General features: G+C 43.8%; 1 protein-coding gene across 3 annotated transcripts in view; it reads right to left on the bottom strand.

Annotated features, from left to right (window-relative positions):
- Nucleotides 1-12,002, bottom strand: part of ANKRD29 (ankyrin repeat domain 29) — a 55,997-nt gene that overhangs the window by 13,013 nt on the left and 30,982 nt on the right. For all 3 annotated transcript variants that reach the window (XM_077135791.1, XM_077135792.1, XM_077135793.1), the window contains 3 exons: nt 4,862-4,960; nt 3,148-3,243; nt 648-746 (listed from right to left, as the gene is read on the bottom strand). In XM_077135791.1, coding sequence (XP_076991906.1) covers nt 648-746; nt 3,148-3,243; nt 4,862-4,960 — 294 coding nt within the window. The remainder of the gene's footprint in view (nt 1-647; nt 747-3,147; nt 3,244-4,861; nt 4,961-12,002) is intronic.

Raw genomic sequence — 12,002 nt, 5'->3', positions numbered from 1 at the left:
AAGACACCGTCTTATCTCTTTGTATTGGGGCCTGTGGTGTTGAAAGATGTGTAAAGGGACTCAAACAGATGCTTGTACACCAATGTTCATAGATGCATTATTCACAATAGCCAAAGGGTATAAACAGCCCAAGTGCCCACCAACAGATGAACGGACAGGCAAAACAGGGTGTATACATAGGATGGAATGTTATCCAGCCATAGAAAGGAATGAAGTTCTGATACATGCTATAATGCGTATGAACCCTGAAGACATTATTCTCAGTGCAACAAGCCAGACACAAAAGACAGATATTGTATAATTCCACTTATATGAAATACCTAGAATAGGAAAATTCGTGGAGACAGAAAGCACATTAGAGGTTACTGAGGGCCGGAAGGAAAGGGGTAAAGCGGAGGTATCGCTTAATGGGGACAGAGTTTCTGTTTGGGGAGATGAAGAAGTTTGGGTAATGGGTGGTAGTGTTGGCAATACAAGATTGTGGATATAATCAATGCCATTGAACTGTACACCTCAAAGCGGTTGGAATGGCAAATTTTATGCTATATATGTGCTACCACAATAAAATTCTTAAAAATGCAGTGCTCTGAAAAACAAAACAAAAAACCCAGAAAAACAAACAAACAAAAAGTGAGTAAAACCGGTACCTTGTTTCTCAAGGCTGGGTCGGCCCCGGCTTCCAGGAGCAGCGCGACTGTTTTAATATCCCCACTGAGCACGGCGGCATGCAGCGCCGAGGTCCCGTTCTAGGAGACAAGACAACGCGTGAGGAGTGGCACAGCCAACGGCACTCGCATAGCTCCGGCTTTCGTCATAAACCATCCTGAGTGAAGAGCCCAACGTCTCAACCTTCCTCTTCCCTCTTACTCTCCTAAGTCACATCAGCATCTAGTCTGGGGTCCTTGGATACACCGCAGTCAATGTACATATCGCCAGCATTCTCCTGCAAGGGAAACAAGGGATCTGGTCCGGGATGCATGTGACTTCGCGTTCACTCCATCAGCGGGACGGACTTTAGACCTTGTTCGGAAAAAATTCCAACAATCCCACGCCAGATACTTTTTCTCCTCAAGGACAACGTATCTAGTCCGTCCTTTGGGTGAGCCACTTGCAGCAAGGCTGAAGGGACAGTGGCTTACCAATGGGTCCGCCTTTTAGCCCAGCTATGGAAGTTCTGCTCGCTCAGGCTGGCAGGAGAGTGACTGTGGAGTTACACAGCTTTAGAGTAAGAGGACGTGGGCTGAGAAAACCGCCCTGAGCCCTGAATTGGAGCATTTCTGAACATACAAGGGTCTAGTGCATGTTTTATGAAATTTAGTGCAAATATTCATTGAAATAAGGAGGCAGCTATATAGAGCGTGTGGCTGGATTCTGGGAAGGGAGGGAAAAAGAATGTAATAAATCTAAGAACACAGTGCAAACACATTACACCTTTCCCTTTCCAGAGGGCACATATGCCCATGAAGAGTACCTAATGCAAACTTAATTCCCAAATTAACAACTTATAATAAAAATCACACTCGGGGTGCATGGGTGGTTCAGTGGTTAGAATGCCCACCTTTCATGCAGGAGATCCGGGTTCGATTCCCAGACCATGCACACACACCCCCCCCCCCCCAAAAAAACACACTCTGATTTTGTAAGAGTAAAATATATGCAGAGAAGAATTTTGGAACAGTAGCATTTTTGCTAAGTTTGCTTTTATAATATTTGTGGTAATTCACTAATCTGGTAACATTTTACTTACCCAAATCTCAAGCAACCTGTCAACTTCACCTATCTGCACCTTGGCTAAAAGTGAAAAACCAAGCCAAAAAAGAACTGTAAGAGATGAGACTAGATACTGATTAGCTTTTTTCTAAAGCGCATTCCTTTTATTCATAGCGTTCACTCTCTAGACTGTTTATTCTGACTTTACAAACAATTTTAACAAGTGTAGCTGTCTAGTTTCCAAACTTATGGAAGATCAGAAGTAGCTTATTGCAGGGGAGAGGAGCCAGCACACTGACTTCAGCAGTTATTTATTAGTTGACAGCAAGAATGGAGTTGTAAAATATGAAGTCCAGACTCACAGTGTCCAAAAAGTCTCTGGGGACATTCAAGGGCAAGTGGCCGTCATCCACATCAACAGCCCTTCTACCTATCGTTACACATCTATAGACACAGCCACAGCCTTGTATCAAGTTTAAAATAGGGTTATGAATAGTTTTTACATTTTTAAATGGTTGAACAAAAAAATAAAGGAAGCATATTTTTTGACATGTGAAAATATGAGATGTCATAAATTCAATGTCCATAAATAAAGTTTTCTTGGAACACAGCCGTGCTCATTCATTTATGTAGTGTCTAAGGCTGCTTTCATGCTGCAATAGCAGACTCGAGCAGTTGTGACAGATTGTATGGCCCACAAAGCCTAAAATATTTACTATCTGGCCGTTTATAGAAAACATTTACCAACCCCTGGTATATGCTATACTTGAAAAGTATAGCGATATATATATATTTTTTGTATGCTGTATGGTGGGGGTGCCATTTCATTCTTTTCCCATGTGACTATCCCGTTATTGCAGCACCGTGAATTTTTCTTTGGGGGGGGGGAAGTGTATGGGCCAGGAATCGAACCTGGGTCTCCAGCATGGCAGGGAAGAATTCTACCACTGAACTACCCTTGCACCCCCACTTTAAAAATATTTTAAACTGCAAATTATTAAAACTTAAAAGAGTTTGGGGTCTCATTTCTGGAAGATCCATCTCTTCAGAATGACACATTCTCTGAGGATTCCACGTTTGAGGCTTATCTAAGGTCAATGCTCCAGTCAATGAAGAAAAGGAACCTGAGTGCCTATCTCTCTTTGTTGATTTCACAAATCCTACCAATGATATAAATATGGTTTACTTTCCTATTTAGCAATTGCATTACTACTAACTTTTTTCTGGAAAAGTAGGCTTTTCTGATTCACTCTTTTTATAACCTTCCACTTTTTCTGCAGTGCCAATGGATCGACAGCATTGAGAATTGTGTTCTTTAAAGAATCCAACAAACCATGCTATGGTTAAACCCTAATTCTGCTGCAGTACCCAGAGTGGAGTTCCCATTTTCCAACCCTTCTCTTTTGCAGATGGTTAAAATTTCTGTTGGGGCCTTACCTTCAAAATACCAAGAGTGGGTGAGAATTTAAGCAACTCCTCTATCACTTCATTATATCCTTTGTTGGCTGCTTTGAGTAAAGCTGTTGTACCATCCTTTATAGAGAGAGGAAAACAAAAGTTGATTGTTAGCATATGTCTGTTTTGGCTGAGAAGTCAATGTTAATTGAGAACTGGGAACACGCTTGTCAGAAACAAGCAAAATATGTAAACTAAAGCACAGTCTTGTGATATCTCTTCATCTAGAAGCAAGTTAGAGCATGGTTAATTCTGCATGAAAGAAAGTCAGACAAAATACGGGAGATATTATGTATCTTAGAAGCCTGCCATTTGGGAATTCGCACTCTGTAGTCCCTAAGAATGCTGAGTAATGGCAAGGCGGAATTTCAAGGGCATGTTTTTAGAGCACCGATAGATCAAAGAGGTATTCTCTGCAGTTCATGACTTAGCAGAAACTAATCGTTGGGCTGTTCTTAACGATTTAAATTATTGCTGACTTGTATATACTGTTTTAAAAATTATATATGTGCTTTTCCTTTTTGCCTTTCCTTGTATACATCCTTGTTCTGGCCAGTCCTAGGTATCTATTTGCCTGTGTGTGTGCAGTGTGGGGTGGGGAGTGGACTGAAATCTGTTGGAAAAGAATGCAAAGACAAATTCAAAAAGTAATCTTCTGCTGATGTCATCCATTTTGTCCTGAGAAGGGCAAAACTTCCTCTTTCTCCTGCATTAGCATATCAGTCACTATTGGGAGCATTTGGCTTATAGAATTCCCCTGTAGTCAAGGAATACCCCAACCTGCCCTTAGGCTTCAGCTGGAATCAGGAAGGAGGATGGGATTAGGGAATTCTCCTTTTCTGGCCTCCGAGATTGTGGGAAGAAGAAAAGAGAGTGGGAGAGAGGCTAGGGAAGAGGTCAGGGACATGTCTCCTGATCTTCCCTTTCTGGGCTCAGACTTGGAGAGGGGAAGGTGGGTCTGATAAGTGAAGGTAATACTAAGAGTAAGGAGGTTAGACTAAGTAACAGGCAAAAAGCAAAAACAGCAGCGCATGACCAGGCAGAAAGGTCTCCCAAGCACCCCTCAGATCCTCTGTGCCTACTAAGAGGGACTGGGGGGCTCCACCAGGGGTTGAGGACTGAGTGGAGACAGCAGGCTGAGGGAGGGTGTCAGGAGAGCTGCAGTGTGTGGATTTGAGGAGCCGGGGAGAGCCAGAGTCAGCCAGGGAGCACTGCCTGGGAGCACAACCGCGGAGTACTCTCTGACCCAGAAAACAGGTCTCATGGCCCGGGTGCAGTCCACGCAGCAGAGGTGGGCAGCGGGCACAGCACGGACTGAGAACAAACCCAGCGGGTACACCCCGCACAGCCGGCACGGAGGCTAGGCCGCCGACCTCCCTAATCCACCCAGAAGTCCTCCTAGGTGGAGGAGGATCTCAGAGGAATGGAACTTTTTTTTTCTTAGACTCAGCAGCTCTGGGTCAAAGTGATTGGATGACACTAAGTTTAAAACAGACTGGACATTTGTTTGTCTGCTAAACAGCAGGTGGGGGTTGGGTGAAAACCCAGGTGGGTTATCTGCAAACTAAAAACAGTTTTTCTCCGCACATCTAGGCTGAGTTAACTGTTGGAGCTTCGTCCCGGGCATTTCCCGCGCATTTCCCGCGCATTTCCCGCGCTGAGCCCCGCCGCCCCGCAGCTTCCGCGGCAAACTCACGTTCCTGGCGGCGTCGCGGTCGGCCCCGCGCAGCAGCATCACCCGCACCACCTCGCTGTGGCCCATCTGAGACGCGATCCACAGCGGCGCCGTCCCGTCCTGCAGGGGGAGAAGGCCAGGGTGGCCACAGTGACGCGGCACCCTTGGAAACCCCAAGTCCGGTGACACCCTCTTAACGTCTGGCTTCTGAAACCGAAGATGCTGGAGAAGTCCCTGCCCACGGAACCCACGCCCTCCTGGGCCTGCAGCTTCCCAAGCGGCACTGTGAGACGGAGAGGGCGTTTTTCGCTGACTTTCATAGACCGGCACTCGGCAGGGCCTGGCCTACCTGGGTAATTGTCAATATTCAATTTTTGGCCTCTAAGAACCGCCCCACTGTGGCACAGTGTGATTAACACAGGACTGCTGCGTCTCGCCCTCGGGGAGCCGCTGAGAGGCACACCAGGCAGGGCCAAATTTGATAAACCCTCTTAATCCACCCCCCACCCCACCCCCCAGTCCCTATCAGTCCGTTTGCTTTGCTGGAGGTCGTGTTCAAGGTCACATGGTACCCCCAGCTTAGCGGGAGGCCCTTCCTTCCCTTAGAACCTGGTGAGTTCTCTTTGAGGTGTGGTCTGAGGGTGAGAGAACTAAAGCCACTTCTCCAACTCTATTCTGCCTATTCAGGTGTCCGGTGCTCCCCATGTTCACATCATTTTGGGGGGATTGTAGAGTGATTGTAAGCAGAATGTGACATTGTATCTTCCGGGAGGGGATGCACATTAGCGAGTTATAGCAGCATGGCACTTTTGGTAATATTTTCTGAGTATTATTCCCCCAGCAGCTTCTTTTCTGTTGTTAGGCATGAGGCTGAGAGGTATTGCTCCAGATGAGAAAGGGTGGAACAGCAAAGGGATGGAGAAGGGTTTGGCAATAGGGTGACTCTGCCAAGACAGAATGGAATGGAAAACAAAACAAACGAAACCCTCTAGTGTTCGGAGGAGGAGCTAGAGAGGGAGGAGGCCAGAGGCTGTGTTTTTCTCTCCCTCTGGGTTGAGGGAGGGTGTCAGCTAAGGATGGTAGAAACACCCAGATAAATTCCGGGAAATCCCAGATGGGGAAGGATTTTCTCCTCTTTTTGGGGTGAAGCCTAGGAAAGTTGGAAGCCTGTAAGAAAAACTCTTTCCTCAGGTGGTGCCTGAGAGAGAGAAGGGAAGTGGCTGTAGGAGTTGTCTGGACCGGTGAACTGAGACCTGCCTCCAATCCCCCACGGCCACCTCCCACCCGGCACCTGGGCATCCAGCAGTCCCCACCTGCCTGTGGGAAATCTGTTGGTAAGATGAGATCCCAGAGTGTCATGACTTCAAAACCAGAGACGATGGCAGGGCCAGCACCATGCTGGGACCAGCTGCATCTCTGCGGGTGCCAGTGTGGGATGCCAGGGGAGCAGAGAGGCTGGATGAGCCAGCTCAAGCACCAGACATGACTCTCTCCACTCCCACTCCAATGCTCAGATGACAGTGTGACCTCTGAGAACTGGGAGAGAAGGGCAGGAGGAGAATGCAGAGTGACTAAACCTAACCTTTGCAGTAATTAAGGTAATATGGCCTAAAGGGACTGTTTCTGCCAGATAAGACTGAATTACCCATCACTGGGAATGGGGGCTGGAGAGCTAGATAACTCAGTTATAGAAGATGAAGTTACATGTTCTGCTGTAGAGTGCAATTTCAACTCCACTGTGCTAGCCAAGGCAGCCACAAAGGTTATTATCCATTGCTGTCCTGGGGACTGAGAGCAAAGATGCTTGAGTGGGTGATGGAGGATGGCAAGTCAGGAGCCCAGAGGGTCTTGGGGCACTGAGTGGTGACTGGGCATCGGCATCTCTGTGTCTCTGAAGAGATTTGGAAAAGGGTGCTGAGACAAAGAATGGAGGAAGGCTGAAGACAGCCTTCACCTACGTCATCATTGTCCCAAGGGCCTCTAAGACCTTGAATCTGAATATTATTTATCATCAGCAATTCATTCATTCATTCAATCAAGGAACAACTATTGAGCGTCTTCTGAGTCTCAGGCAGAGACGTAGGCACAACAAGCACATAAGGCATGGCTTTTGTTCTCAAAGGAACTCAGTCTAGTGGAGAAGAGAAATGGAACATGTATCAGTATTGGACAGTGCTACCATAAAGAGACATGGAAGAAAATGCACAAGATGAACCAGAAGGACCATCTTTGTGGGGATTATGGGGTCAGCTTCAGATGGGGTGATAACTGAGCTGGGTCTGTGCGAGGTAGAAGAGAGGGGAAAAGGCACTCCGGGGAAAGGTGCAGCATTGCACAGTAGCCTGGACAGGCACGGTGCATTCAGGGGGTGGGAAGTCCTATTGGCTGCAACCCAGGGTGTGGGCAGGATTTGGAAGATGGGAGAGAGAGAGTGTGTGGGCTCCACAAAACCTAAAATCTGGCAGGGTTTTTTGGCCCTCAGTACTGACTTCTTTTTTGCCTGCCTCCTTGCCTGATCATTTCTCTCTCCTTGCCTGCTCTGGGTTTGTTTTATTCTTTGCCAATACCACCACCAGGGGGCAGGCAGGGAAAGTCAGCCAGAGGCAACTGGCCAGATGGCTGCCTGTTTGATGTGCTATTCAGGGGTTTAGTTGTTATTTGTAAAATTATATTTATTGATACTAATATGTGGGACAGTGCTGGAGAGTTGCTATATTGGGAAAAATTATTAATATTATCTATTCATCCTCCTCCTCCTCAAATATTTATTATCTTAATTGGAATAATCATGGCAGGTAGAAAAAGCCATCACCATTTCCTGGTTGTGTGACCTTAGGAAAATTACTCTGAACCTCAGTGTCCTCTTCTGCAAAAAATATTAGCCTCACAGAGATAATACCAAATAAGAAAACACATATAAAATGCCGACCACAAGGGCTGGTTAATGGTAGATGCTTAGAAAATGCTAGTTGACTCTGAATATTATTTATCATGAGAACAGTAAATAGTTGATAAAGCACTTCCACATATTTACTTTGATTTGGTTCTCTCAATCACCCTGTCAGATAATGGACTGGTAAGCAGGTAGGAACTATTGGCAAAAAGAGATTTGGGAGTCACCTGTGCATTTAATCACCAACAATTACTTCTCCAGATCTGATTTTGAACCCAGAGAGCTGAAAGTAAGTTAGAGCATTGCTGTCTGATTTATCAGGTGATTATCTAGCTCTGAATAGAGAAGATTTCCTTTTCATCTGTACATCTCAATTTCTGTTTTCTTTTCATTTTTCCTTCATTCTAAAGATGACTTCATAATGAAAAGGATGGAAATTAGGTCAATTTAGCTCTTTTTTTTTTTTGTAGAGTTTTTGTGCAAATCAGAATAGGAAAAATCATTTAAAATATTTAAATAAGTCTTGAATACTTCCTGACAAAAATATAGTTTTAAAATACACTAATCAAATAAATCATTGTGAAGTGGAAGTTACAATGGAAATTTAGTTTGAGAAAGATTCACTGGGTCATGATAGCTCTCACGATGTGTGTGCATAGTGCCAGGAAAAGGTGCTGATATATTTTGCATGTCAGGTGACAAAAGAGGACTGCTGGGTGAAAGGGAGGCTTTGGCTCAGTGCAAGAAAGAGATTATAACGAAGGTTGGCTAAAGACTACATAGGCTGAGGAGGTATTAATGAGGGCCTCAGCTCAGAGGTATTGTAAACACCAGCGGGATTGTTATAGAAAGGATTCAGGGATGGATGGATGGTTAAAGAGGGTGGCTCCTGCAGTTCCTCCCTCTTTTATTGCCTCATTCCATCTGAGATAATACAGTCAAGTATCTTTCAATAAACTTTTATAGATAGATCACTGTATCAGAGGGAATCTAGGACATCAACCTGTCTTAGAAACCAAATCTCCTGGGGTTTTCAGAGGCTCCTAAAGATTACCTAGAAAAAGGAATGAAAACCACTCTCTTCCAAAGTGGCACTAGTGCTGCATTTCTATTGCCTTCCAGTCCTCACACATTGACTTCGTCCACCTGGCAGGCTCAACCCAAACAGAAAGTCGTGGGGGGACCAGTTCAATTCTAAGCTGGGGGTCCTAGGGTATAAGGAACCTTGCCAGGAGCAGAGGGGATTCAGTATGAAGACAACTTTGCTACCAGCCCTACCCTGAACTGGAGCACATTTCTTATTGCTGGGTCCTTGCTCTGTATCCCAGGTCTGGTAAATGAGTCTTTAAAAGATGGCCCATGATCTGACCCCCTTCTCCACAGGAACAGGTGATGGGACTGAGGATGGAAGGGCAATCAGTCCACTGTGGCTCAGTGTACAAAGCTGGGCTGCAAAAAGGGCATGGCCAGCCCAAGAGTTTGGATTTTGATAGTCATGGGTTGATTCAGTTTGCTGTGGAGTAGTCTGCAACCAAAGACAAGATAAGTAAGCAGGGGAGCTGATCAAAAAAGGAGTGGGGAGAGAGAAAAAGTGGCAAGGAAGGACTTTGAGAATCAGGGACCACATAACTCACAAGAGAAACGAGTGCCATCTTGATTTCTGATGGGTTTTCAGTTCCAGTGAGGCTAGTAATCAGGACAATAGCAATACCTAACATTTACTAAGCACTTGCTGTTTAACAGTCACTGTACTGACCGTTTTACAGGCATCATTTTATTTAGTTCTCACCATAATCCTATGGCAAAGGTACTAGTATTATCATAGTTTTACAGGTGAAGAAACTGGGACTCAGGCAGAGTAAGTGACTTGTTCAAGGCCATGCAGTAAATAAGCAAAACTGGGACTATACTTCATTTTCTTAGGGTGTCTATAGCCTTTGATGACCAAGCTGCTCGCCACCTAGAAGTCTGAGTCTGGATCCCTGGTTGGCTCTGACAGTTTTCCTGGGTCTGGTGTCCTACCCATGACCGTTAGCCTGGGTCCTACATCCAGAGCCTTCTGGTTCCTAGTCATGGATCACTATGCACTCCAGGCATCCAGACTTCTTTGGTATGCAACCCAAGCCGCAAGGTGTCTTCTGACAGTCAACACACCTTTTCTGAGTGACTGTATGTGCAGAGGGAATGCAACAGAGCCACTGCCCTCCAGAAGCAGTAGGCCTTCCCTGTTGCTTTCTGTTCCTCTCTCCAACTCCTCAGGAGACTACGCTAATCTGCTGGCTTTATTTACTCCCACTGCCCCAACCTGGGTTCACCCCTCAAAGCTTGCAACCTGGGAGAATCTTTAGCTTTTGGGTCCCAGCATGGCAGTAAGTCCAATCCAAGGCTTCAGATAGAGTAGGTACTTTTTCAGATGGCCTTTCTGTTAAGCTTTAAGGCAATACTGATGAGCACACTGGGAGGACTAGGTAGAGAGATAAGTGAGATGGGCTGACCTCAGCTCTGGGTAAACAGACTACTCAGACCTTTGCCACTCTATAAAAATATTGTCTTAATAAGTAGGTGAGTGCATCTGGGAAAAGCGTGTCAAAGTGTTTTGTTGTTAGGAAAATAGATGAAGTAACCATCTCAGCTAGTGATTAGACAGGTTTGATTCATATCAACTCTACGTGGACAGGAGATATGGAAAGAAATGAAAATGAGTGTTTAGGCTGTTGGATTTCAATGATCTCGGTGACTCTTGACTTCTTTACCTAGGCCAACTCAGAAGGAAAAATATTCTCAAATTTTAAATTAAGAACTTCGTTTTTCCAAAGTCTGTTTGTGGCTTGCTTTGTGATTATTATTTCTCATCAAAAAAGAACTAAAAAGGTTTTCAGTTAGTACCTCAGTGATAGTTACTGCAAAAAAGTTATTCCTACTACAGTTCAGATTCCCTGCAGCTCAGATCAAACGTCAGCTGAGTAATTTCACTGCAGCTCTGTTAACATCCTATCGCAGTGTACCACAAAATGCCAAGACTCCTTAGAATGGCAAAGCAAAAATGATAAAATCAGACTTATCTAAAAATATTTAAAAAATTAAGCCAGGTGAAGGTCCTTGTCCTTATCTGAAAATTCAAGAATTGTCTGACAATGACAATGTGCCAGCTGAGATTTCAGAATAAAACACTGATTTTCAAATGTCCTCCCTATAGAATATTCTACCATGTACAGACCATTTTAATTGAAACTAAGACTTTTCTCTTAACCTCCTCATAAGTTGTGACAAAGTTAGCTGGGAGTGGCATCACTTTTTTTTTTATTAATTAAAGAAAAAAAGAAATTAACACAACATTTAGAAATCATTCCATTCTACATATGCAACCAGCAACTCTTAACATCATCACATAGATGCATGATCACCACCTCTTAGTACATTTGCATCGATTCAGGAAAAGAACTAGCAAAACAACAGAAAAAGATATAGAATGTTAATATAGAGAAAAAAATAAAAATAATAATAATAGTAAAAAAAAGAAAAGGAAAAAGAAAAAAAAAGACACAAACTAACAAACAAACAGACAAAAAAAAGACCTATAGCTCAGATGCAGCTTCATTCAGTGTTTTAACATGATTACTTTACAATTAGGTATTATTGTGCTGTCCATTTTTTTTTTAATTAAAGAAAAAAAAGAAATTAACCCAACATTTAGAAATCATTCCATTCTACATATGCAATCAGTAATTCTTAACATCATCACATAGATGCATGATCATCATTTCTTAGTACATTTGCATCGATTTAGGAAAAGAACTAGCAAAACAACAGAAAAAGATATAGAATGTTAATATAGAGAAAAAAATAAAAATAATAATAATAGTAAAAAAAAAGACACAAACAAACAAACAGACAAAAAAAAAACCTATAGCTCAGATGCAGCTTCATTCAGTGTTTTAACATGATTACTTTACAATTTTGAGTTTTTGTATCTAGTCCTGTTGCACAGTCTGTATCCTTTCAGCTCCAATTACCCATTATCTTACCCTGTTTCTAACTCCTGCTGGACTCTGTTACCAATGACATATTCCAAGTTTATTCTCGAATGTCAGTTCACATCAATGGGACCATACAGTATCTGTCCTTTAGTTTTTGGCTAGACTCTCTCAGCATAATGTTCTCTAGGTCCATCCATGTTATTACATGCTTCATAAGTTTATTCTGGCTTAAAGCTGCATAATATTCCATCGTATGTATATACCACAGTTTGTTTAGGAGTGGCATCACTTT

Source organism: Tamandua tetradactyla, chromosome 18 (genome assembly GCF_023851605.1).
Source record: "Tamandua tetradactyla isolate mTamTet1 chromosome 18, mTamTet1.pri, whole genome shotgun sequence".
Lineage (NCBI taxonomy): Eukaryota > Metazoa > Chordata > Mammalia > Pilosa > Myrmecophagidae > Tamandua > Tamandua tetradactyla.
This window is presented reverse-complemented; position numbering and strand designations above follow the sequence as displayed.